The 26,709-nt window shown below is 37.0% G+C and overlaps 2 protein-coding genes across 19 annotated transcripts; one reads left to right on the plus strand and one right to left on the minus strand.

Moving 5' to 3' along the window:
- The first annotated feature begins 602 nt into the window (after positions 1–602).
- On the plus strand, positions 603–21,003 carry spir (spire type actin nucleation factor). Of its 9 annotated transcripts, none has more exons than XM_076367862.1 (18): positions 833–955; positions 2,594–2,608; positions 3,613–3,935; positions 4,891–4,922; positions 4,994–5,117; positions 5,336–5,484; positions 5,570–5,791; positions 6,204–6,233; positions 6,924–7,187; positions 7,376–7,517; positions 10,921–11,051; positions 11,202–11,463; positions 11,547–11,860; positions 12,016–12,264; positions 12,348–12,634; positions 12,820–19,092; positions 19,222–19,312; positions 20,080–21,003. In XM_076367862.1, exons 1-16 carry the CDS (start codon positions 870–872, stop codon positions 13,061–13,063), a joined length of 2,874 nt encoding a protein of 957 aa, XP_076223977.1. In that variant the 5' UTR covers positions 833–869; the 3' UTR covers positions 13,064–19,092; positions 19,222–19,312; positions 20,080–21,003. The 9 variants fall into 9 exon arrangements, with proteins under 9 accessions (XP_076223982.1, XP_076223980.1, XP_076223977.1 ...); XM_076367863.1 differs by having other exon boundaries at positions 20,084–21,003; XM_076367868.1 differs by lacking the exon at positions 833–955 and adding an exon at positions 1,445–1,467.
- On the minus strand, positions 17,455–26,684 carry Asx (transcriptional regulator additional sex combs). Of its 10 annotated transcripts, XR_012998649.1 has the most exons (10): positions 26,006–26,150; positions 25,192–25,925; positions 24,526–24,785; positions 23,270–24,391; positions 22,914–23,195; positions 22,003–22,824; positions 21,500–21,739; positions 18,672–20,484; positions 18,427–18,547; positions 17,455–18,362 (listed from the first exon to the last, which is right to left on the minus strand). XR_012998649.1 is itself a non-coding variant. In XM_076367856.1 (9 exons), the coding sequence occupies exons 3-9, from the start codon at positions 25,445–25,447 to the stop codon at positions 20,068–20,070; spliced, it is 3,399 nt and encodes a 1,132-aa protein (XP_076223971.1). In that variant the 5' UTR covers positions 25,448–25,925; positions 26,006–26,059; positions 26,502–26,684; the 3' UTR covers positions 17,455–20,067. The 10 variants fall into 10 exon arrangements, 7 of the variants coding, with proteins under 7 accessions (XP_076223971.1, XP_076223970.1, XP_076223972.1 ...); XR_012998647.1 differs by having other exon boundaries at positions 17,455–18,547; XR_012998648.1 differs by having other exon boundaries at positions 18,427–20,484.
- Positions 26,685–26,709: the final 25 nt, after the last annotated feature.

Here is a 26,709-nt window from a genome sequence, read left to right on the forward strand (position 1 = left end):
ATTTATAGAATTTTTATTATACAATTACATTAATTTTGTCCACGCCACTTTTCAAAGTCGTGTATAGCAATTCACTGATACCTATGAACGCGCATCATTTGTCGCAAATTCAACAAATTTTCAACAACCGAATATTATTTCTATTACTCTGAAAATATTCATATTTTATTATTTAATATATTATTGTAATATAAAACTGCATATTTCGGTATATGCATTTTGTTATTAAGCCTGAAGCAAAATCTAACAATGGCGGAACTTTTGATCACGTGTCAACTTTAGTTCATTTCGTATCGTACTGAATGCAGTGTGAAATTTGTTTTTTTTTCTTCATAAATTAATAATTACTTAGAACAAAATTTCACGATCTTAAACAGTGAAGATTCACTTATTCCGAAGGGTAGCTGATCTTTCTTGAAAAAGTCACGTGGCTTTGTTGTGGTTTGCTGTTATCTTGACAGATAACAGCGTGTACCAAATTTCAGGAATATAGGTTATGAATCGATTGAAAAATCTCTTGTAATTTATTACTGCTATAATGGTTTCAAGCTAAGTACAGCACTCAAGTGTATCAACTACGTTATTTACTTCAATTTAAAAAAAAAACTTCAGAATATTAATATTCCTACTTTACCGACCGAGTAAAACACTATAGACTCTCGGATCACTAGCGCCGTCGCTAAACGACCAACTTTTACTGGGGCAGTTACATGTCTATAATTAATTATCTATGGACTCGATTGTTAATGTGCTCGAAGCAGACATTAATATGATACATGCAAGATGCTGTGGATGTGAAAGATCAGTTGTGTACCAAGTAAGTGTTTTTATACTAACGAGGAAGTGTTGCAAAAAGTGTCCTGCAAACGATGAATAGACGAAGTGACGCGCGGTGGGAATCGTCGTCGCGTGCTTTGTTAAAAAGTGTGGATGTCAGCCGCCTAAATAAGAAAAAGTACATATTAAATCATAATAGAATCATTCTAATATTATTTATTCGTAATCCACGTGGTTTATACGGTACGAGTCGATTAAACACTCGACTAGATTGTTTTCAATGAAACGAAGAAATGACACAAATCACGAGGCAATGCTGCATTGCGAAAAATTCGTTCGGTGCGAACCGGTTGCAATTGGTACCAGTTTTATCGATGCTGCTTAAAAACGGTGATCCGGAAATTACTTCCTCGATCGACGGATGATCGGTCTCTGAAATATCAGTAAATTCGACGCATTTTTACGGGCAGAACGCCGATAAGTATATCATTTTCATCGAATGCATAGATATGTTTCCTGGACTTTCATATGACAACACTGACTTCGGTATTTATTTTGAAATACACACTACAAGCATTAACAAACGCCCTTGAACTGTATCACATAACTTTTCCTCTATTGATCGTTTGCGTGTGTGTAAAATGTGAATTGTGGGCAGAGAAGTGATTGACAAATTCAGCCGATGTCACGGTATACAACATTTTTTTAATTATTTCGAAAATTACATGAACTTTGTCGAATTACAGTTTGCACGTAGTATAGTGCTCGATAGCCTCCAGATAAATCGTAGAAAAATATACGCGCGTGTACCATCTTTTATCGAAGTGCTATATCTCGCTCGCAATTTTACGTTCACGCGATAATAATGCACACCTACGCGCATAATCGATAGGCAACGTAACGGTCCTTTTCAAAATTCATGCATCGCACCGGCACGTTTTCCATATATTTTTCAACTGTACGAATCAATGCAAACGTGTCATTCGCCAGTGCAAATCACGAGGAACTTTACATGAATTTTCAATTATAAATTAAAATTAAATCGTACTTATAAATAATGCATAGTGTATGCAACACTGAAAAAAGTTGAAATAAAAATATTGAATTTGACACGTTCACCAGGGAACAGTAATAAACTAGATTTAATGCTGACATTAAGAATTAGGATTGCCTTGCAATGAAATTGTAATTAAAATAAATGTTAATTCATTATATGGTACCAAAGTTCGACGTTAAAAAACGGTTTGTTTTTACAATCGAACGAACAAGAGACTTTCCTCGCAGATTAGATAATTTCGAGGAAAAATGATCTTTGTTTACGCACTCTCCATTTAGTTTGACGAAACTGGATTTTTTCATGGAAACACTCCCTCCGGTCGGTAAAGGGGGCGTATGGTGATCGCGATAGATTACGAACCACTGTATCTGCTCGCGCTTGCTTTGTCGTTGCATACATGACGGCATGCGGTAATAAATGTTTATCTCGTTTTTATGACGCCCGTAAGAACCCGGACGATCAGGGAAGATACTTCAGTCAACTTGTTCTCGCTTGATCAGATGTACGCGACAGAATCGACTCGTTGATTAGGATCATCCCAGGAATCATTCGAGTGTAATCGCTCATCTGATCTCGGTGAAAATAAAGACGGAAACTTTGATGTCAAAATCTGTATAAAAATATAGATTCCCATTTTTCTACCGGTCCCGCGGTTATCGTTACAGTGAATTGTTTTTTAATTGTTTCAAAATTACAAATCCGAGTAACCAAATTTTAGTGACATTGTAATTTACTACTATTCTATGGTGTAATGACTAGCGGCTGCACTTGGAAGTAAGTTTGAATATTTGAATATGTAATCGATGTTCATCTTTTTTTAGTTCATGATTATTCGAAACTTATCCGTAATTCAACATTAAAATATTATTTTATATGAACTATATGGCATGTGATATTTTATGTAGCATTTCAAATTTTTTATTTGGAACTTTGTCTATACGATATATATTTAGGCTGAATAAATATAGACAATTTCGTGTCTGCTGTACAGACAATGATTTAATAATGAATTTAATTGAATTTTTATATTTTCGCCAGTACAGCGAAGAAATAAGTAGTTTAGTATAATATTTTTCCCATGTTTTGAAAGGTCATTAATTTCATCGATGACAGTATAATTGTTAATCTCATCGGCCTTGCGTCACCACTACATCATTTTCAGAATAATTTAAACATGATGTCATCCTATTTTCGATAATTCGATATTACGATCGGTTTTCCAAAAAAGACTCGAGGTACACGAATAATCACAATAGATATCGATCCTACTCGATTACAATTAAAACGATTACAATCAGTGTCATATAAATATCTTTTAGGTCTATCAAATTCAAAATCAAAATTTGTTTAATATATTCCACTTAACACATTCCACATCAGTCCCACTCGGGATATTCAAATCTAAAAAGAGATTTACAAATTTACATATCCAAAAGAAAACGAAAAACCACATTCCACATTCTTTTTGATAAGTCAAATATTTTAATTCCATAGATGTTCAAACATCAACACAATCACCGATAAAAGCGTGAACGATAAAATTGAAATAGCTCAGGCCATAAAATGTCCCAATTTAAATCCACCTTTTTCCAATTGCAATATATTTTGTTTAAATATATAAATAAAATACTTCGATCCGATAGATGTCCAAAACCGTATCAACACAATATCATAACATCAAAGCGCAAATAATAAAATTGAAATAGCTCAGACCATAAAGTGTCCCAATATAGACCGGCGTTTTTCTAATTGTAATGACACATTCATGGAATTGCCAGCAATATGGCTGCCAGAGGGGGAAGTTCGGCGTCTTGCGAGGATGGCCTTGAAGTCTCCGACGATGAGAAGAAGCCTGCAGGACATAGAGCGAAAGACGCAGGGCAGAGGCCGACCTGCAAGCTCGACGCCAACGACCGGTTGAACTTGAAGGACATCTTGTCGTCCTTCAATGGGCCGGTCAGCCAAGAACAAGCATGGGCCTTGTGTTATCAGACGGCGAAGAGTTTGTCACGTTTGCCGGACAAGAATTTCTACGAGATCACGGAACTGTCGCAGCTCGTCCTTCACAAGGATGGAGACGTATGGCTCGGCGATCTAATCGGTAAGATTACTCGATGCTTATCGCTCTAGCAACATTTTCTCCACTCTACCGTCCGTTATCAGTATGCCAGTTGTTGCGTGCTTGATAAAAACAAACACTGAACAATGGCATCGCATACAAATAAATAAATTAGAAAAATACAGATTTATCTATACTGTATTGTTGAAAGTCAGGGTATACGTTTTATTTATCTTATTTGTGTCGTAGTCACGTGGTATAGTTCTTGTAACGTTTCACTGCAATTGTGTTTTTTAATTAATATCACGTGACACGGTAATGTTGTTGAGATACAGTTTGTAATCATAGTTTAGTCCGAGTATAGTGATAATGGAATGTAGGCTGCGAATGCTTAGGTATAGTGTAATTAGGCCACTATATTTTCTGTATAGTCACTATACTATTTTTGCTGTATAGTCACTATACTATATTTGCTGTATGGTCACTATACTATTTTTGCTGTATGGTCACTATACTATATTTGCTGTATAGTCACTATACTATATTTGCTGTATAGTCACTATACTAGAGTTAAAATATAGTTGAAAAACATTATATTGTTGGAAATAATGTTTACAGTAACTAGTAGTTAGATTAGTATACTTTTTAATTACCTGTAATTAACTATAAATGTCGAACTTCATACGTAATAGTGTTAATTGCATATTTATTGCAATGTTGAATGATTTTTTGTCAAATGTGACATAGTTACCCAAACACTTTTTATAGCATCGTGACTCAAGCCACGTTCCTTGAATCTTGAACGCTTCATTACTGATACAGATTAATTGTTCGGGTGACAAGGATTTTTGATAAGACTATTAATAAGACTATTGACGACGATTTGTATTAATTCGAGGAATAACTGAAACGTCGTCGAACTTCGTAGGAGTAATTTCTTTTTTGAAGAGTGGAACTTTTTTTTTTTTTAATAAATTGTCGTCTATTTTTGTTGCAGAATCTAAACAACCCCCGGTTTCCGAGCAAAAAGTAAGCTGACATAAAGGTTTCGCAACAAGGAAACTCCGTTCCCGGAGAAATATATTGTTCTTTTATTGTAGGCAATGTTCTCGGTAGGCATGATGATCTTTAAAGCGCTTGATTTCGGCCTAGACGAACAGGAAGAGAGGCTCTTATCGCCGGATCTAGAAGGCCTTATAACGTTAATGACTAATTCGAACGAAGGTAAAATTTCACCGGGATCGAATCATTGTAACGTGATATAAATTTCATTTATTTTGCGGTAAAAAATTAAATACATCAAAATCCAAGTATATTGCTATGTAACTTCAAAGTTGCAGCCTATAGAGGGTTAAAAATAAAAAAATGTAATAAGAATTTAATTGATGTATAAGTTAATTAGTAACAACAATTCTCAATTTTATTTTCATGTGAATGTGAAGGGGGGTCAGAGGAGCGTCCGCAAGAAACGGATGACGAAGGTATTGAGCGTGATTCTAGTGACGCTGATGTAGATGAATGCTTGTCACAAAAAAGTAATGATACCTACGAACAGCGGCCGTCAATATATTCATTAAGAAATGTAATGCAAGTAAGTTTTGCAGCGCAATTGTTTGGTCGTGAGCTCTTAATAAGTTCGTACGTAAGTGTGAATTAATTTGTGTATTAATTTATAGTTATGTGCCAGGCATATGCAGACTAATGTCGAGTCTGCCGAAGCTCATTACAAAGCTGTAATCCGGGCATTTGTAGCGGAGGCTCTGGAACTGTCTCAGTTTTTGGACACAGTGGCGGCGGGGAAACTGAAACCGAGCGAAAGAGATACCGCTAGCAACGATGGCAATAGGATGAACTCGATGTCCGTCCAGAACATTGACACATTAGATTTCATTGATTGGGTAAGAATCGTTGAGACGTAAAGCCATTTATTTACAACATGATTCATGATACAGCCTCATATAAATACAACACTTTCTTTCCTCCTTTAAGACCTTGATTGGTCGATAAAATTATTAAAAGGAAATGCTTGGAATTGTATAAAATATATTTCTTTGTTTCGCCTTAATCAACGATATGATAACGTACGTGATTTATGTTGAATTTATTTGATACTTAATAATATTTTATAACTGAAAGTCAGTAATATAATTCTTTGTATTAGTGTACTATTTGTTACAAACGTCTACGCGAGTACCTGCGATAATAATTGCCGTCTAAGTGGAGCTACTCGTTGTGTCCCATAAAGTCATTTGTCATTTTTGCAGAGATAAGATATTTGAGATTTATTGACTTGACTCTCTACCATTATAGACTGACATTAGGATTTGGAGGGCTATACAAGTATGTCATCGTTAATAATCGTCTGCGCATGCGAGATGGAAGTGTTAGAGCTTAGAGAGAGTGTTAACACAAGCATGTGGCATGGTTCCGTATCTTAGCTGCACAATTTTAACGCTATCCACTTTTCAGAGTAACGAGAACAATCGCATAAACGCTTTTCTATGAATGCACGTGTATCCACTGCCATCCATTTAATGTGCAGTACGTTAAGTAACCGAAGAAACTATTAGGGTTTAGATACAATTAAGTTACGGCCGTTTATGTATATTCGCATTGTTGTAGATTTACTTAAGATAACAGATATCAACAGATATCAGGATGTTCACCCTGGCAGCATGTACCATCATTGAAGTTAAAGTAGACTACAGTATACAGTTACTAATTTTTATATCATTAAATTATACTAACTCTGTAAACACATAAGCATCCGTAGTTTAATTACAATTTGTCTTATAAACTGGTACAAAAAGTAGCTTGGTAAAATATGTATACTGCTGTGTACACAGATTGCAATATTAGAACATACCAAGTTTATCAAATAATTTGTCAAAGTCCTTTAAAGTCCTGTTGCTTTTATATTGCAATCCACAGTCAGTATGAGAGTATAAATGGTTTGATGTTTATAAATCTCGTATGTTTTAACATTAAATTATAACTCGTTCCAATGATTTAATGAAAATATTTCAATAGGCACGGTTTTGGGTACAAGTGATCCAAGAGTTGAGGAAAGGAGTGAAATTGAAAAAGGTAGAGGCCAACTTGGGTTCAAAGAGCACAACACGTGGGCACGGTAAGCGGGCGGAGTTTGAGTTAACGCCGTATGAGATATTGATGGATGATATTCGAAAGAGAAGGTACCATCTGAGGAAGACGCCTTCGCCGTCGCCGCATTTGCAAAAAGACGCTCACGCGGTTATTCTAGAATTTATTAGAAGTAGACCCCCATTAAAAAAGGTAACCTCTTTAAATTTCACAAGAATTATTATCCATCTGAATCAAGGGTGTCTAATTGCTTCTCTGACAATTGAATGATTGAATTTCTTCTATGACACGGTCAACAAAAAAGGAGTTAGACATTTTTGATGTAAATGATCCTACAGATATTCTTGTGTAACATTGTTGGACCTTGTCAATCTGTTCAGGCCTCTGAAAGACAACTACCACCGTTGCGCAAGGAATGGACCCTGCGAGAGTTACTCATGGAGAGCATAAAAAAGCCGCCAAATTTAAGACCGTCCCGAAATAGATACGTCCCCAAGACCGAACGACCGTTCCAAAGAAATGGTGAGTTACATTTGACAACAATTTCTGCATGCTGCACATTGTGTTGCTTTACGAAGTACATCCACATTAATATTGGTATAAGGTTTAATAAATCAATGAAAACCGATACATTAAATTTATATTTGTGTACCGATATTTAACTCTTCGTGTCCTGAAGGTATTTTACCATTGCTTTCATTGAAACGATCTTTTATGGTACCTCAATAAATCTTCCTGAGCTAATTGCGTTGCTATTGATACACTGAATATAAAATATACCGCAAACAATGCTAATTCTCTTAAACATTCATGCTGTTTTAGCTTTTGACCGCTTTATTAACAGAAGAATCTATTAGAAAAATTAGGAAAGAAACCTAGTCAAGTATGCATTAACACTAACCGCACCGGTTTCTCAAGGTAACCAGTCAAATAACTGACTACAAAATGATAGTGAACAAGTTAGATGATCAATTGCTTTAATGGAAATAGAAATAAAAGGAAAGACAACAATTGGAAGACTGGTTAACCGGAGAACATAGGAGTTGATATAAGTTAAATGAACAAAAAGGTGCAGAATCTATAAATCCGGCCAGTTGACCGGTTTCCGGTACGGTTAGTGTTCACCCTTTGCACTCGGAGATCTTTCATTAGAAATATTCATGAGAGAACACATATAAGTTAAGAAACTAAGTAATTATTTCAATATTCCACATATTTATGGATTACAGTAAGACTTCATAATTTTGGTATATCAAAGCAAATGACTGAGAGTCACCTCTCAAGTGCAAAAGGTTAACATCTAAATTACTAAACACTATTTAGACATATACAATAGGCTCCCATATACAGCAATTAAAAATTTGCTAAAAGATAACTAAGAAAGTAAGAGTCATACAAAAAAAACACAAGCAGTTGAACCAGTATTCAAAGTGTGATGCTATGGAACTTAACACTGGAACTACCAAGCAGAACAGATGTTCAAACATTTCTTATAAAAACCATAGAAGTTACATTTTAATTTCTATATTAATAAATCAATATTCTAATCATCTCTTGAAGAAGCATTCATATGCTTCCAGTTAGTGTAAAAGAATAAATGAGGAATGAGTCATTTTGACCCACCTGCCAGTTCCAGTGTTGACTACATAAACATGAGCTCCAAAACTTCAGCCACTTTATATACTGCCCTACTATTCACCTAAAACGCGATGGACCAAAAGGTACACACAGAGCCACGCGACGCACACGTGCGACAATACCAGCAACGAAAAATATATTTACCAAGTACCATCCATGCGCAAGAATCTGAGCCTGCGCGCGCGCGCGCGCGTACAGCCCCGCAGCTCTGCACGTATCTCTCGCCCGTAATCTCGAGAGTAGAACCTGGCAATTCCTCGCAGCTCGACCAGAACAGCGGTATCTGTGTCTCTAATATTTTATCTCTAACAATAATCCCTACAATGCTTGCATATCATTTCTCTTCCCCTTAGATTTATCCCCTGTAATCAATTGTACCCTCACGATGATCCGACCATTATTTAACCGTTCGAATCGATGTGTCTAAAACATAATAATAACAACAAATAATAGAAAAAGAAACCAGGCCAATTACATACGACAGATAATTTCACGTTTCCTTAATTATTTTTCCCCCTCGTTCAAAGTATCTCTGCATCTCGTTGAAAGGGTCGGTCTGAATGAATCATGATTCGCGGATAGGCCGGCTTAGACGTCGCAGACCCCTGACCGAGCGCGATCAATAACCGAAAGCGCGGAAAGGGTGAGCTGACGTCGGCCGAGAACGTCATCGTGCAAGAACGCGCTCGGTGATTCGGTGGGTGGCCGTTTCGGTGCCGTCCTCCCTGGCCCCCGTGTTGTCCTTTGTCCTCCGCGGCGATACGATACGGTTCGGTTCGGCCGTGAAATCCTGTCATGTGTATAACCTGTGCGCCAGCGAGTCGAGTGCGTTGAGACGAGGGCAGACGCATTAACGAGCACGTGTACTTGATGCACAGTCTTCGTCCGGGGAGCGAGGAGCACCACGGTGGACCAGCGGGACGACGAGAAGATGAAAAACACAAACAGATGAACGAGTACCGCCTGGACGCTGGTAACCATCACTGCCAACCTATAATCTTGTGTCCGGGAGATGGGAGAGACGGGATTTTGGGATACACTGTACATAGATTGTCCGGACGACGACGATGACGGTGATTTATAAAGAAAATAAATGTTGATTCGCAGGCCGCGAGATATTGCTGTTGAGCCAGGGGACTTTGAAAGAATCGGCGCGCGCCACTTCCGGTCAGATCTCGTGGTTACCACAAGTAAAGCCTTTGCAAAGAACCGTTGTAAATATTGTTAGAGGGCAAGGAGAGAGATGAAGTTAATGATCGTAGGCGGCGAGTCCCGCATGATAGTCTTGGGTGAGGTTCCACCGTCGCAGCCGGAGCAGGAACAAGAACCAGCGCAGGATGTGGCGGCTCAGTGGCAAGCGGAGAACCCTTCGACTAGTGGTTCTTCGTCAACGGCAACGGCCAACGCAACCGGGACCACTAACGTGCCGGCTACCGCGAGCCGAAGTAGAACGAATGTACCGCCGGTACCGCAGCCGAGACAGAGAGTCGGCAAACCTGAGATTAGGGTACCGGGAAACAGGAATCGTAAGTCGCGTAGAAGGCGCATTACGGTCCCAGGTAATCATACCATTCACCTTCTCTTCGCCCGACGCGAATGGTAATATGTATGAGAATGAAATTCAACCACGAATATGGTGACGCAGATGTCGTGTTCTGAGTAATCGGTTTTGAGATTCAAAGTATACGGAGGAAACATGGTTATTCTTGTAAGTTCTGTGGATTGTCGGTTTCTGTATGTAGATTTTACAGAAGTATTTCATACGACACTGTGGAATTGTTTTTAGGAGATTCTAGTGTAACGGAGATGTTCTAGGCGATACAGTTATGTGAAACACTCTGTAATTTGTTTGATATAATATACTGTGGTAATCGTTGATCTTGGTTTGAGGATTAATGTTGAATTGCAACTTCTATTGTGTGCGTATTCTATAAATCTTTCATGGGGGATTTGTTAAGTATAATGTTCGTGAGCAGAATATAGTTTGAGAATGAGTCGTGTATTAATAAGCAGAGGATTGTTTTGATATACAAGCGTTCAACTAAGTTCAAATAATTTTACTGATTACATTTAACGCAACACAAGCTCAGGAGGCAATGATGTATGTATTTGAGATTTACTGAGGTACTACTGTCTTATTCGTTTCTTTCTTGGAGAATTGTTTTCAAAGTATCCTTGGAGGACAAGTCGTGTGTCATGTTCATTGATCATCAGCATACATACTTCCGTACTTTCTGCGATGGTGATCAACATGATCGAAACCTATTAGTGTGAATGAAATTTTTAGATCAAACCCAAAGTAGTGCAGACAAAGGAAATGAATCAACCGCAGTACCAAAACCTCCAAGAAGGGATCTTGACGGTTCAAATCCTACAACAAATAGGCGAAAAGTAATACCTGTGGATTTCGATTTGAAGGTAAATATTATCTGAATCGCGTTACTTCTGAATTATCCATGCTTTAGAGCTTTGAGAATTCACCAGTGAAATTATCGCCTCCATTCTAGGAAACTGTTTGGTATTTACGTATAATTAAATCCCTAAAATTCAGTTTTTCTTAATGAACAGCTCGATGCAGAGGATGATGACGATGACGAAGATTACAATGAAGAATTTGCTGTTACGAGATTTGAGGAAGAAGACGAAGCAACGAATTACTGGCAACTTAAAGAGGACTACTCATTCGCGGACAGACGTAGCACGTGTAACAGGCATAAAGATCATAGACATGATGATGATGAGGTAGATTCTGCAAATCCCTGGCGAAAAACTGGTGGACTTCGTTTGACAAGGAATGAGTATCACCGGTTTTGTGATGCTCAACTAGAATGTAATTGTCTCTTGAAAATAATAACAGCTCTATTTTACAGAGAACATAATTTCCAATAATACATGATCAATTGCACCTTGTAGCTTACGATCTTGCGACTCAATGCCCGTCTAGAAGAGCATCAGCCAAGAAACATGCAGCTAGACGCAGTATAGCTCTGACAGCGTTGACTGGCACCGCATCTCTTCCTCATTCAAGACCTCAGAGTCGTCAGCACATAGGCGTGACAGAGTCAACGTTGAGCCAGGGGCCGAGTCCTAATATTAGCCTGAACCCTAGTCCTAGTTTAAGTCCTCAACCAAGAGCAAGACAACCCCGTCGTTCTCAAACGATTGCCGAGGGTTCAACAAAAGACTCTGAAGATCAAAATGAAGACTGGCAAGATGATAAAGGACAGGTGAGAACAAGCTTTATGAGAATCAATGTATTTAACACATAGACAACCATCTAAAAAGAACTATAACTACAACCTCTTCCATTGTCTTCAATTGAATTTGGTTAAACACTTTGTTAGCTAAATATTAATGTCGAGGAAATATTCTTTCTTTCTAGAAACCTACGTTAGGTGACATGTTCCTGGATGAAAGGCTTTCTTTAACTCTTGAGGAGATTGTGCATATTCGTAGTGTACTTACCAAAGCCGAATTAGAATCTCTACCAGTAGAAGGTCGCGTAAAAGAAGATGTGGAGAAACGACGTGTCTGTTTCCTTTGCCTAAAGACTAGATTCGGACTGCTAGGTCCTTGGGGACAACGTTGTCGTTTGTGTGAAAGGACAGTGTGCGTGAAGTGTTACTCCAAAGTGAGTTGTGAATAAAATGTTGGATTCGAATCAGTCTCGATGAATATTTCATTGTCTTTACTAATATGTACTTCACATTCTAGATGCGAATTCCCACAGAACACTTTGCACATGTACCGGTGGTGTTATTATCGCCTGGTCTTCTTCTCTCCCCTTCATCTTCTGAACCAGACACCAGCAAAAGTTCTTGGCTTAGAGGTAACGGAGCAGCTGGATCTGCGCCGGCATCGCCAGCCTCTAGACGCAAAGATTCATCACTGAAAAGCGTGACACCTTCATCGACTCCAACTACGACACCTGTTTTGATACTCACACCAACCTCGACACCACCTTCTCACACCCGTAAAGAAACTGATCATCTGGATAAAAGGTGATTTCAATTAAATCAGAATTTTTAAATGAATTAGCAGTTGCGTAGAGTAGTTTAGTTATTGATTCCAATGGCCTTGAAGTATATATATATATATATATGTATATATGGTTGAAGATTGAATTACTGTTTTGCGTACATGTAATCATAGCTGAACTAAATATTAACTTTATTTTTATACACAGAAGTTACAAAAGCAGCGGCAGTCCAGCGAACGTGCCATCTCCAAAGGCGTTCTCTGGTTTCGGTAGTCAAAGCTCAGAGCAACGATTGATCGCTGAACGATTACGGGGCGTTTCCATGGTCGTCTGTCACGACTGTCGCATAATGGTGATACAGATAATTAAGAGTTCGAGAATAACAAGGGCTACGTTACGCAACAATGTCATCTCGCGACTTACTTTGAACCTTTCACCAGCTTACGTTTGAACCTCCGCCCTCTGACATTGGATGTCCGATTTATCAGGTGTCGAATGGAAAACAGACGCGTCTTCTTGTTCACAATCCTGATAAGTAAATAACACGCTACTGTGCCAGTAACTGAGGCACGTAGATTTAGATTCTTTCTCCTTGTACCAATGTCTTCTTGTTCTCTCTGTAAGGCTAATCTTCTGCGAGTGGTTGCCAGACTCTCTTCGGAACAACGAGTGTCTCAGTTGGTACACAAGAGTTCAGACGTTATTATGTTGGTTTGAAAATTCAGTATGGGTGGCGAAGGATTTACATAGAATTTCTTTAGTGTGATATTCTGAAGCTACTTTGTTCTTTCTGTGCAGTTACCTATAGCAACAATTCAGAAAGGAATACTTCCAATTATCTTTTCTTCTATTTTTCTTTTTCATTAGAAATTAGCACTGGATCATTAGGTACAGCGATGTTTGTTATCATTTCGAAAAGAAACAGTTTCTGAAAATTCTCGTTGAAAAAAAAATGAGGATGGAAGTGCAGTATATAAACACAAGATAGATCTAAATTGTTTCGGTAAAGTATGGTGTGGTCTAAGACGTAAGGAATCTAGTACGAGAAACCGGTATACTGTGGCGTCTAATATAGTCTACGTACCTACATTCAGGCTTATATCTAAGTAGTTATCGTTAATGCATGCAAATTTAAAATGAAAAAATGAATATAATTATAGAGTCGAATATTTCATTATGGCGGCTAAGATTCCATTTTTGGTTCGCGATGATGGTGAACTATTTTTGCTTCCCAAGTCAATGATAATTACTATAATAATTAATCTTAACGATATAAAGAGAAAGAGATACAAAATGCTATGTGCGTTCTCAGTTCATAAACACTGGGAATCCGTTTAATCCGGGCGAGTCGTTTCGGGCACGGATATTATGTGAATTTCGCCCCCTACATTGTTGTGAACACTTAAGTCTATGTAACACGGCGTATAAAATGGAATATAGTTGAGGAAAATTGATCGTAAAGGGATCAATGACAAAGTAAAAAAAAAAAAAACAATTGTTGAGACACTAAATGTAACCTATATACGTATCTCTGCCAGAGCATCTCATTTTATGTGACTGCAAATTTGAATTGGTAAATCATAATTTGCTCGATTTCGATTCACGGGTGCATATTATTATAAATTTCATAAGATTTATCGGTATCGCATCGTATCGTTTTACTTTCCCTCGTTTTTTTTATGGTATCTCTGTATATTTATTGTTATATCGATTCTGCTTCATTCTTGGCATCTTTACCATTGTGAATAATTCAATTAAAGGCCAGAGGGACGCGTACTAAGAAGCACACATATATTTAACTTTACTAGGGAGAGAATCTATCAAATACAAAAACCCCAGAAGCGAGGAGAATGTTATTTTCTGTTTGCGTCCGCGTGACACTAGTTTATATCTTAAAAGAAGAAGAAAGAAAAAAAGGTTTAATTCATTTAGGGTCAGTGTCGGATGCACAATTGTATAATAGGTCATTTGCGATTGAATTCGTTGTTTGAGAAAACGTTTTTGTACGATGTTTTGTGATATTAATTATTTATTATTTTGTACGTTTCATATTTATTACGATAATTTATTTAACTTTCCGAAACAATAAACAGAGATGTTGCTTTATATTGTAAATTATGTATTTATATTTTGTGCGATTCGTATGAACGTATGGTGTGATTTTTTTAATTCTGTTATTTGTTAAGTTTATTATTATTATTATTATTTTTATTACCGTTGTTGTTATTATTATTATTATTACTACTATTATTACAAATAGTTTGTGTTGTGCACTGTGAAGTGCAAGAAAGATGGTGGATGTAACTGCAAATGAATCAATTGTACGCTGAAGCAAATCAATGAGTTGAAAGGAACACGTTAAGAGGTGGCTCTTATTGCAGTCATATTTTTAGGGAATTAGTACAATGAAGTGGCTGTTTTGCCTGTACAGGTTTAGCGTTGTTAAAGAGGAAATGTACAAACGTAAACTGATAGTGGTTCAGAGTACAAAAAGAGAGGGAAACGAAGAATGTGAAATTGCACTAAATGATTAATGCTGGTACGATAATTCTAGCACTGAGTTGTGTATACGTAACAGTGAAACTATAAATTTGTTAATATGTAAAGTAAATTGGTGAACTCTACTAATGGACAGATTGTTTCAGTTGAGAACGAAGTTTATTTATTTTTTTAGTACACACACACACACAAACACACACACATACATACACACACACACACAAAATTCCTAATAGTTTCCAGCAAAAATCAAAAATGATATTAACAGCGAAGCGCAAGAGGATTTACACGATGGCTAATAGGAATATCATCGATTTTATTAATTTATGGTTTTTTATGTGTAATGTAATATGTATACTAATGAATAATTATTAGAAAACTTGTTTTTATGATGAAAGTGACCAAAATATATTATATTCCAATCCATCACTCAGAACAGTTATCTCCAATCAAAAAAATGTTTTTCTCTCATTCTATATTTTATTGTAAACATTAAAATTGATATATTTATAAAAGTTGTTTCCTATTGTAATTGTTCTTTCATGCACAAATGTGTTCACGTGTATAATTCAATGATATATTTTCCGTTTCTATTCTTATGTGAATATTGAAATGATAATCAAGATGAATATTTACTTTTTTTTGAGGAAATGTATATATATCTAGAAATGTGCTCAACATTTCTGGCTAATAAATAATACTTAACATATGACTTCATGTTAAAGTAACTCATTTTCAAATGCTTCTTTAATATGGCCTTGAACTTTAGACAATCGTATATCGTGTATAATAAATATGAAAATCACCGTGTTCATTATAATTATTTATCACGTACTACAAGGATAGTAAATTATACCGAACATTAAAAAAAAACGGTAATTGTTGAAAGTTATTTCAAATACAAATTGTAATAAAGTTCTATTTTAATACCAATCGCTCGAATGATGGAAACTCGGGAATTTTTAAGCTAATTAAAATTTGCTGATTAAAATCCTATAATAACGATCTTAATTAATTTAAAATTAAAAATCATTGAATGATAATTTTAGTGATTATTATTAAAAATATTTTGAGAATTATACAGTATCGATTACTCTTTCGAAATGGATAATTTTTGGGGCGCTATTTATAAATCATGGTAAACCGTGAAACATTTCCATTATAATTTCGTGTATGTAACTTACATGTATAATTAAGGCAACAGTTCCTCGATAATTAACTACTGAAGTACGCATTATCTTCAGGACGAAATTTAATTAAATATCGCGCTATATCTTGAAAAGATTGCTTATTTATTAACTAATACAACACTCACGAACTCTCTCTCGTGTGTGTATATATGTATATATTTATATATGTATATGTATATATATATATAGAGCAATATTTACATGTAATACTGACACGTCACAAAATTTTCAATAGATTTATTGAAAGAATGAAACTCACGTTGGAAAAACAAGTACAATATTGCATAGCAAAAGTTCCAGTGAGAAACATTATCACAGCCGTAGGTTCTATTTGATGCGTATGAAAGAATGTAAACTTGCATTAATAAAAAAAGAAATGGCAGAAATTTCATTAAAAATATAAAAAAAAAAAAAAGTACAAGAGAAATAACATTCAATATAATTATCAGTTAAAAGCAAGATCATATGACTATATGCACAGAATATTCTATACAAGATATAATATATTAAAATTAAGAATACAATTTAAAGCCTGTAAATATTCACAAATATGTAGTGGACTACAAAAGTATTTAAATACTTGCAAACCTATATCCGCCAGCAAGTTGATTAGCTGAATTACTTAAAATTTACAATAGTAGAGGCATTCGTTAATGTTATTAGAGTAGCTTTTCTATCTTTACCTAATGTTTCGTTATACCTTCTAAAATTATATCTGCTATAGATGTCTGTCATTACAATTACCGCTAAGTTTCAAATACTGTTGCAATCCACCATACGAAGAATGAATATTACCTTCACTAATCGAAATAGTGTATTGCAAAGCAATAGTTTTCTCATAAAATCTGTTTTCCTTACCAAACTACATTACTTACAAGTAGACACGGATTCTTTTACTTATTAACAGCACACGCCTGAATGCAAAAAGAAGTACAATCAAAGTAATGATTCTAAAAAGAGTTCACCAAAAAAACCTATCACTTTTTTATTCGTGATCTCATGGAACGCTGCGCAGATTGGATAATTTCCTAACAATTAATGTACAAAATATAAGCTCACAGGAGCACATCCGCAGTCTACTTATAAATAGTATAGTAACAAAGTCTGAAGAGGCGCTGAAACAATTTGATGGTTCGAAAAGAATACTCACGTCTGACTTAATACTACTTTTTAATTTCAGCAGCTTTTAAATATAGAATATCTTTGTACATACACGTGTGAGTGGCTATTGCTGTTTTTCGACAGGTAATGTTATCGTCTTGTAAAGTACGAATTTAGCCGGCGTCGACGTTGCATCGCGACGAGGTATCAGCAAAGCGACACAATTCCTATTTTCAACGTTACTTTTTCAATGTGCTTTCACCCTGCTTTTAAATGTTACTTTCTCTACACAACGCACATGGCCGCTAAATCCGCACCTTAGTCGTCATATACACTGCGCATATTAAACGAATTTACACATTAAACGAATATGATTTTATTTACATTTGAGCGACAAATACAGAATAGGTTTGTTTTTCTGTCTATCGAATCGCAATAATACTACTTATCAGCATCGATGATTCCAATGGAAACATATCAATATGAAAATCCATTGATGTAATATATATATTTATATATATATATAAATGGAACACTTCGTGTGTTCCATTGAATGAAATAGCGATACTACAATAAAAGGAAGAAAATATTTAAATTCCATTGACTATTTGCTTTCAACTGTTACTTAATTCTTCAATGCCCATTCCTCGGTCCAATTACGTTTCCACTTCTTTGACACCACTGTTTCATTTTCTTCGTTGTTGTTTTACATATATAAATTAATTGAAAATATGTAAGAAACTGGTGAAGCAACTATAGTGGAGTAGTATTTTCAGTAGTTAACATCATTTGTGTCCAATTAGTTTATAGAAATCTAGCTTCCTATGAAAGTATAAGATAATCTAAATAATTTCTTAACATAATTGGAATATTAAAAATTGTATCGCCAATTGAAAGCAATAGACACTGATGCACGAATATTTTCTCCTCTTAATGTATGTATTCAACACGTGTAGTTTTCTATAATAAGAAACAGTGGATTCAGTTACAGTAGTCTCCCATTATGTACATATCAATTACTTACTTTACTCTTTTGATAAACTAAAGCTGCAACAGCTGCCCGATCAATACAAAGAATATTTATTATCCTGCCATGATTGCAAACTAAGCTGCGGATTTTATATTTCCAATACATTCACGTTTGTCTGAAATTGAACGTAGGAGTTCATAAAATTTAATGAAGTTCTTATTTCACTTGGAACGTGATAGATTTTCTGGTAAAAATACAAAAAATTAAATTCTAAATGTTTTAATAGTAATGAATTATACCTATTTTACTTTTCTAACTTCAAGGTATTTTTACAACCATATGCAACGCAAAGGAGTAAACAAGTAAATAGCATAACAAAACTGATGCATGTATAGAATGAGAGACTACGGTAACCTGTTTATGGCCAGATGCAACGATCGTGATTAAGTGTTTGAAGTATGGTGAGTATGGTGTAAGAAAATAATACAATGAATTTCGATCCGCGCGAGCATTGTCATAACCCACGACAATCTGGAAATCATGCTTGAGAAATGAACGTTTGAAATGCGAATTATATACACAATGACATGTTATTCGTGGAACTGTGACCGATGCACTTTTTATTTTTGTCAGATGTTTCATGTCTCACTCGTGACTCTGAATGCTAACGCGAAGCAAGTAACGTATTCCATGCTATCCTAGAGAATTGTTTACAACGAAGTGAGTGATAAAGCTAAAATACGTAAACACTACGCTTTAGTATCTAGTCAGATTTTTGTCATTGTTGGCAATAGATATTAATAATAATAATAATAATCAATATTCATTCCGAACAACATTCCTGTACAGGATGCTCTATAGTAACTTGTTCGTGACGAATTGGAAACCTGTCCTCATGCCTGAAAAACTACAGCGAAGGAGACGTGTAATGAGAGAGCATGTAAGAAATAGTTCTTCCGATTTCCTTAATTAGTCTGAGATCAGCGTGTACAGGAATATCTTCAATGTAATAAAGATAAACTTAACTTCTGTTAATAAATAAATATCAGAGACGCATTATAAAGAATGTGATGCTTACTGGAAGACGGTATTAGAATCTGACTGTAAGAGATTTACTTTAATTTTATTAAAAACGAGGGCACATGAGGATACAGTTGTAATATTTTGATTGTTCAAATAACTCACCGACATAATAATTATTAGTTACAAATGATTAGGAATCCATTCGTTTCAGAAAATGCTCTGTTAAAGCCTCGTATAAAGTTATTTATAAGAATATATTTCATTACAAAACAAAGAAGTCGAAAAGGAAAAAAGGAATTCACAAGATATACGCTCTTGCATGACAGAGAAAAGAAAAAAGACACATGATTAATACTGAGGGAAATAAATCACAGAATTTAAAATCGTTTCTTCCAACTGTATCCGGTGACTTCCTCTACTACGCAAACCACCGTTCACTCTAAAGTGCTGGACAACAAATTCGGTTGACAGTATGAAACTTCGTTTATTCGAAATCCATGCAATAATGTCCGCTTTTGTCAATTCTCCCCACCCACCCATTTACTAATATAAAGATCCGAGGAAACCAACGACGTCTTTAGTGTCTGCCCACCCTTATCCCCGTAATTTGATACTCAGCACTCTGGTCGCATAGCTCTAAATTTATACATAAAACAATTGGTAAACAATGATTTAACGTATCAGACAGGTAGCGCAAATACGTTGAGGCCCGATGCAGTCGTCGTGACAAAAGGCGCCACACTGCCGGCATATTACCATTGCACCTCTCATATTACATTCACACGGAGGCGGTGGATCTCCACCCATTATCATACCAGGCGCTGCAGGTTCAGCGCCACCACCTCCTCTGCCATCATTACCCCTCGCTTTCAACGTCACAGCTTGATGGGAGCCTTCTCCAGCGCTGGCTGGCCTGCCACGTACCAAATGCACCCCAACGCCCATTCCAGCTATCTGTGGGGGCAAGGGTGGCGCAGAGGACGCCCTCGGTGCACTGTCTCCGACACCTGTCCTTTGTACAAGTATGTATTGCCCTAGACCACCTGTTGTCGTGGATCCTAACTGTGCTACGGTATTGCTTTCTGGAACCTGAAAATTCAGTCTTGCTATTAGTTGCGAAGCAGATTTCCTATTAGCACTGATTGACTGGAAATCTTAACGCTCTTCGAGTAAAGGTTTAACTCTTTACGGATGAGACTGTCTTTGAATTCTAACATTTCATAAAAAACCGAATGCTGTTGAAGTCTTAAAAATTAAAAAAGAGCCACATGTCTCTTGTTGGTTGAATAATTAAATTCTTAAATTATAGTTTTCGATTTTAGGTGTTGAAGCTTAAAAAGTCACTGTTACGACCGCAAAGAGTTAAATCATGAAGGCCAACCACTTTGACAGGTTTAATAATTAAAATAGAGAAATCAGTCCAACGGGTCTAAGGCAAAATTTAAAGGATACTATAGAAAACATAATGACGCAAGTTTTGACCTAATGCAATCCTGTACAATGGTTTACCTTCTTAAATTGTGTATAAAGAATTGTCGTATTCGTATTTGTTAAATAAGCTCTTTTCTTTAAGTTGTACGCAAATAAAAATGGCATTACTCAAATGTACTCATACGTTTCATTTGACTAATATTATCTCCTCTCTGAAAGTTTAAAGTATAATACCTTCTCCACTACATTTAGAAACTCCAAATTAGTAAAAAGATTTATTTATTAGATACCTGTATGATACAGTGATCAACACAAGCCACTCGCAAGATTAGCACTGTACACACAGAAAAAGTATAAAATAGTACCATGACTGTAAAATAGTACCGTCTATTTCATACGAGTGATCCAAAAGGCGAATTGCAGAATTAACCAAACGAAAATAAGCATATTATTTTCTATTCAAATTCTGTATCACCTTGAAAAGTCTCCGACTGTTTCATCCCCATTCCAACAAATGATAACGAGCAATTACGTTCTCCAATTTGCAAGATTATCGGAAATGATCTCGAGAGCGATGCGTTTTTAAAATTCAAAATAAAACGAGAGAGAAAAATATAAAAAAAAAAAGAACACAAGCTATTGCGTGTGATTGTTTCAGGGAGATGTAACGTACCTCTGCTGACGTTGCTTGACGTGCTGTGGCGAACACGTGTCTCAGCATAACTGCTTGAGTTTTGTTTTGAGCTTGTTTATTATGTTGTATCGTTTGCGGCGGTTTTTGAGTTTTGACAGTCGTCAGCGTACGACCGCCGGACTTACTAGTTGTGTACACACCGTCACCTCTAGCGAGTAAACTTGGCGGAGGTTTTAAATGAGCCTTCAATTGATCTCTGTTTGGTGAACTTTGTATAACCTGCAATACCAATTCGTATTTATCTGATTGTAATAAGAATATAAACGATATTAAGTATTACAATACATTTAGAAACTGAAGTTATTCAATCTTTTGAGATTTCATCATCTCCAGAAATATGTAATATGGTAATGCACCAATTATAAAAATTTCAGTTGCATATATATACATATATATATTTTGTACGGTTTAACTTCTCTTTTTGGTTCATTTAGAATTTCTTAATGTGTCATGTTAACGTATTGATGATACTTGTCACTCACCGCTTGACATATTTGGTAACTCCGTTCCAAATTGACAGCACCCGGTGGTTCTTTTGTAGTAGTACGAGATCTGCCTCCTCCCTGCTCTTTATTAGTATTCCTCGAACCTCTCTGACTACCTTGATTATTCGAACGCGAGGTCCTCGAGGACACCGCCACCGTTGTCCCAGGATACTGTTGTTGTTGTATAGTGGCCACAACCTGTCGCGGTTGAGCCGGCGCCGAAGCTTGTTGCTGTATAACGATGGTGTTCTGCGCTCGATTCTGTTGCACGCCGATCGCCGCTGGCACGACATTCGGCACTGGATTTTGCGCGACGTTGGTCCTGACGTTCCGCGTGGCATTATTCTGAGCATTCAACTGAACCACCTCTTCTTGCGTTCTCATTATATTTATCTGCGAATTGGTGGTCTGCTGGGTTTGCAGCTGACCGGTAATCGAAGACGTGCTGTTCAACGCAGGGGCGGCGGTCTGATCAGAATGAAAACTAGTTTGCACGAATCTGATGGATTGTAATTGTGGGAAAGCTATGATCGGTGAACTTTGCGACTGAAAGTTCTTCATTATACAACTTGTGCCGGGTGTGCCGATCGCGAGGCTGTCCGATTGAAAAGGCGTCCCTTGGACAACTGGCAATTGGATACAGTTCACTGACTCCACGTTCGAATCGGCATTGATGAACTGCTGGGATTGAGTGGTCGAGTCGGTTGTGGTCGGCGTGTCGTTGCACTCGTCTTGAGTGGTCACGGTAATGTTCGCAGCCACGGATCCATCTAAAGCTGCAGCCACCAATGGCCATGGAACTTGAAGCTCCTCCTGCGTCTTTAGAAAGGAAGGCAGACTTCAGTAACGAAAAGCATTCTTTGCAGCATACGTTAGGAACTCATAGTTGATTATGTACGTATACTTACCCTGGTCGTGTTACTAATGTTATTAACAGTCGGGTCTACTGGCCAGCTACATTCTAACATTTCGGAACAAACATAATTGTTAGCCTCTCTGAGAGCTTCCTCTTCGTTTCCGCCGTTCACATCTTGCTGGTCTCTGGTGGTCTCCGGCTGACCGGAGACAACTTGCGGTTCTGTTTCTTCTGTGCTGTTCGTTCCCATCTCCATTCCCTCAAGAATAGGGTACATTATCTCTTCAGGGCATCCTGAAATTTCTTCATACGCTTCGCGCATTTCCCCTCTTACCTAAAAACAAGTATACTCTTGGTAAGATAATTAGACTTATGAATTCTGTCTTCAGAAACTACACAAAGCTTCACCTCCAGTTCGTGAATACGTTGCAACGTTTCGCTATCAATTTCCATTCCCTCGGGAATTTGCGATTCACCGTCTGTCGGATTCTCATGGGAAACCTGAGTCGTTTCAGTCTGACTGTTGTTTATCAACGCAGAATCTTCCATGACTATCTCTGTTGGTCTGACTTGCTCCTGCTGCGTCGGCGATGTTTCGAGCATAGTTGTCGTTTCGCAATCAGATATCGGATAGATTTGTTCTTCAGACATTTGAGATACTTGTTCCTTTGATATTTGGGGTATTTGATCTACCGTGGACTGAGGCGTGCACTCTGTCGATAGCTGAGAGATCGTTTCGGTAGGTGTGTGAGATACTTGTTCTACTTGTTCGTTTGATTTTGGCGATGCGCTTTCTTCCGGCAACAAAATTGTATCCTCTGAGACCTCGAGGATATGTTCTTCCATCGGCTGGAGATCCTTTTTACTTTCGGCTAAATGAATTTCTTCTTCATATGCGTTTGAAATATTCTCCTGGCAAACTTGTGTGATCACTTCATTGTCTTCGATGGTCTCTTGTTTCTCTGGAAGAGTGACAGGTTTCTCTTCCTCTTCCGGCTTATCCTGATGCATTTCGGTATCCACTATTGTTTCTACAGAACTTATGTTTACAGACTCTAAGTGTTTATCATCTATTAAGGTATGCGTCGTTTCGTTATATTCTTCTGTTAGTAATTCTTGTATTCCCGGTGTCTCGTGCAATTCGTCTGAATTATTTATGGTAGTTTCCTCTTTACAATTGTCCTCCTCTACTTTGTCTTCAGACATAATTATAGGACAAGGAGTATCCGACGCTGGTGTATCTACATTAGATTCCAAACGAAGTCTTAAACTAGAACGCGTTACAGCCCCGCCAGATCTTGATTCCGAAATACAATGAAGACCGGACCTAAGTTTGGGTTCACGTTTCTCACCCCATATCGGTTCAAAATGTTTCACTTTCCATGGATCTAATTTATTTTTGTCTCTCTCTGCTTCCATCTTCAATCGTTGTTGATTCTCCGGAGTAAATTCTCCCTCCGCCAAACGTTTACGCCATTCTAAACATGCTCGTGCAAAGAATTCATTGTTCAGTCCGGATGTAGCAGCATCCTAACAGTAAGAAACAATAAACTATATATTAAGAGTCGCTTCTCTTATGAACATTTTAGAGCTACAGACAATTCTTGTTAATAGCAATTATCAGAAACAGTATAATGTTGTAATAACCATTCTGTAAACATTACCTGTCTATCTACAGCAGGCAAAAGCTGCGCAAGTTTCCTTTGATACAAAGGTGGCAAACCCTGAAAGGTATGCCTATTTAAAAGAGCACGTAAACTTGTGCTGGCTAAGATACTCGCCGGAGACTCAAGATCTACGAGACCAGCCTCCAGCTGTGCAGTTGCAGATAGTCTCTTTGTTGATCGTCGACGCCCAGACTTCAAACTAAATCCCGGCAAACTAGCCAGGACCTCTCTCATTGTGGCAGCGGGCTCTTCAGTTGCTATATTTAAAATTGCAATGAAAAACTATCACATACACAAAGAAAATATTAGATTAAAGCATAAAATCATAATAAAATTCATTTCAGAATAAAATTTATTTAAAGTAACAAATGATTTATTGGCATACCAAGCATATCTAATACATTTTGCAAAGGTACCCATTCTCCTATTATCATAATTCTAACAAGGAATCCCACAAAAAAAAATTTTTAGTTATAATAGCTAGGTAAATATAGATTGGAATAAATAAGTACAGTTCGAACCTTACGTATCCTAAATATTTTTTCACTTATCTTTATTTCTTTATTTTGATCTAAATCATCTTTGTTCTGTCAGATGTATTTGGTATGTCAATAATAGATCACATGTTCGTACATTAGATTATCTGTTGATTATGTCACTTACTAGTATTAATATGTTGCACATTGTTTACTGGAGACGGTGGATCATTCGGTGGAGGTGGTGGCAATGGTTTGACGACGATCCTTGGCAAAGTACGAGAATTGCCAGCTGCTATGGTAGTGTTTTTCCTGCGTCTCTTGGCCTGCTGTCGTAGTGCATGTTTGATAACTTTTTTACTGTGCACCATGCTAGAATAGCCAGAGCAACCTGGACTCGTTTCACACCCTTCACCTTTGCCAAGCTCTACATCTGTGTCCATGACAGTACCTATACATCAGACATTGTTATGCGAAATGCCGGCGAGTCGAACGTGAAAACCACGGTACCGTTGCATTCGACGGAATACGAGTTTCGTGACTGTTTATTTCATATTGCGCCGGATAGTGCTACTACCACGGTTACCATTTCTCAAGAAATAAACATTCTTCAACAACACCACCTTCGTGACATTTTAAAGATGATCGAAAGAAGGTCCGAGTATTCTGCGCGATATCCTTTAATCCATGTTGTTCAAATGTCCGTGCACGCCCGAAACTCGATCACATTCACGAGTTCTGCTATTTCTCAATCAATTGGCAAAATGCCATTCGGAGAAGCTCGTAACGTTCCGCTTCTATCCGCCATATTGTATTTACATATTTATACCATGGAAGCGCATCGTCGACATAGAGTGCTTTCTAAATCCGCACGTATCGTTATTCCTATTCCACGTAATTCATTAATTCTCCCATATGTATCTGAAAATCATCGATATGCATCTTCTAAACGAATAAGAATCGTTTCGGCGTCGGTTATATTATGCAACAAATAAACCCACCTTCGGCATACAATTTATAGAATTCAACGCTAAATTCCATTCTTAAACGAACAACTGCGCAACGAGTAAAATATTATTATCTTGCGCGTTCGAAATAAATTAGTTTTATAGTTAGTTTTTACAAACAAACCAAATGAACGAGCAACGTACGAGGGAGCACCGGGAAGCCAATGGAAAACAAGCGTTTCAAATCGAGACGACGGAAAATTGGATTTTTGATTGGATAATGCGCGTCATCCGAATAAATGTAACGCGCACTTTGCCGACGGAGTATCAACTTGTTCGATAATTTTCACCACTTCGTCGTTCGTGATTATCCACGATATATAGAAATAATAAAATGTATAAATATATACTTCACGGATACAAGAATGGGTCCCGAACATTTTGCCGCCTCTTTTAATTCCGTTGTTTTAAAGATCGTAAAAACCATTGTCGCGTGATCGAAACTCGGGAATCCAACGAGAACGTAATTTTTAATATTTATTATACAAACCGAGATGCGTCGCGTCGATCTTTCCACTGTATTTCACGAATTATCAAACTATAGAACGATCAACGATATTCACGATAAAATCGGCCTAAGGATTTTTTTCTTATAATCGCTGTTCTACATTTCCCGCCAACATGGCAAATATGGCGGAACTCGGTTGGTTTCCCGCCAAACCATTACGGAGCTCTCGTATGGCGCAGCTCGGTCTTGT

The sequence above is a fragment of the Nomia melanderi genome, chromosome 5 (genome assembly GCF_051020985.1).
Source record: "Nomia melanderi isolate GNS246 chromosome 5, iyNomMela1, whole genome shotgun sequence".
Classification (NCBI taxonomy): domain Eukaryota; kingdom Metazoa; phylum Arthropoda; class Insecta; order Hymenoptera; family Halictidae; genus Nomia; species Nomia melanderi.

Bases quoted from the DNA above. Each gene is read 5' to 3' on its own strand.
- spir (XM_076367864.1), top strand. From the start codon at position 870: ATGAATAGACGAAGTGACGCGCGGTGGGAATCGTCGTCGCGTGCTTTG. The intron at 7,188-7,375 runs GTAACCTCTTTA...CAATCTGTTCAG, and splicing joins GTAGACCCCCATTAAAAAAG to GCCTCTGAAAGACAACTACC. The intron at 11,861-12,015 runs GTGAGAACAAGC...CTTTCTTTCTAG, and splicing joins GGCAAGATGATAAAGGACAG to AAACCTACGTTAGGTGACAT.
- Asx (XM_076367856.1), bottom strand. From the start codon at position 25,447: ATGGACACAGATGTAGAGCTTGGCAAAGGTGAAGGGTGTGAAACGAGT. The intron at 22,825-22,913 runs GTAAGTATACGT...TCCTTTCTAAAG, and splicing joins ACATTAGTAACACGACCAGG to ACGCAGGAGGAGCTTCAAGT. The intron at 21,740-22,002 runs GTGAGTGACAAG...TTGGTATTGCAG, and splicing joins GTTACCAAATATGTCAAGCG to GTTATACAAAGTTCACCAAA.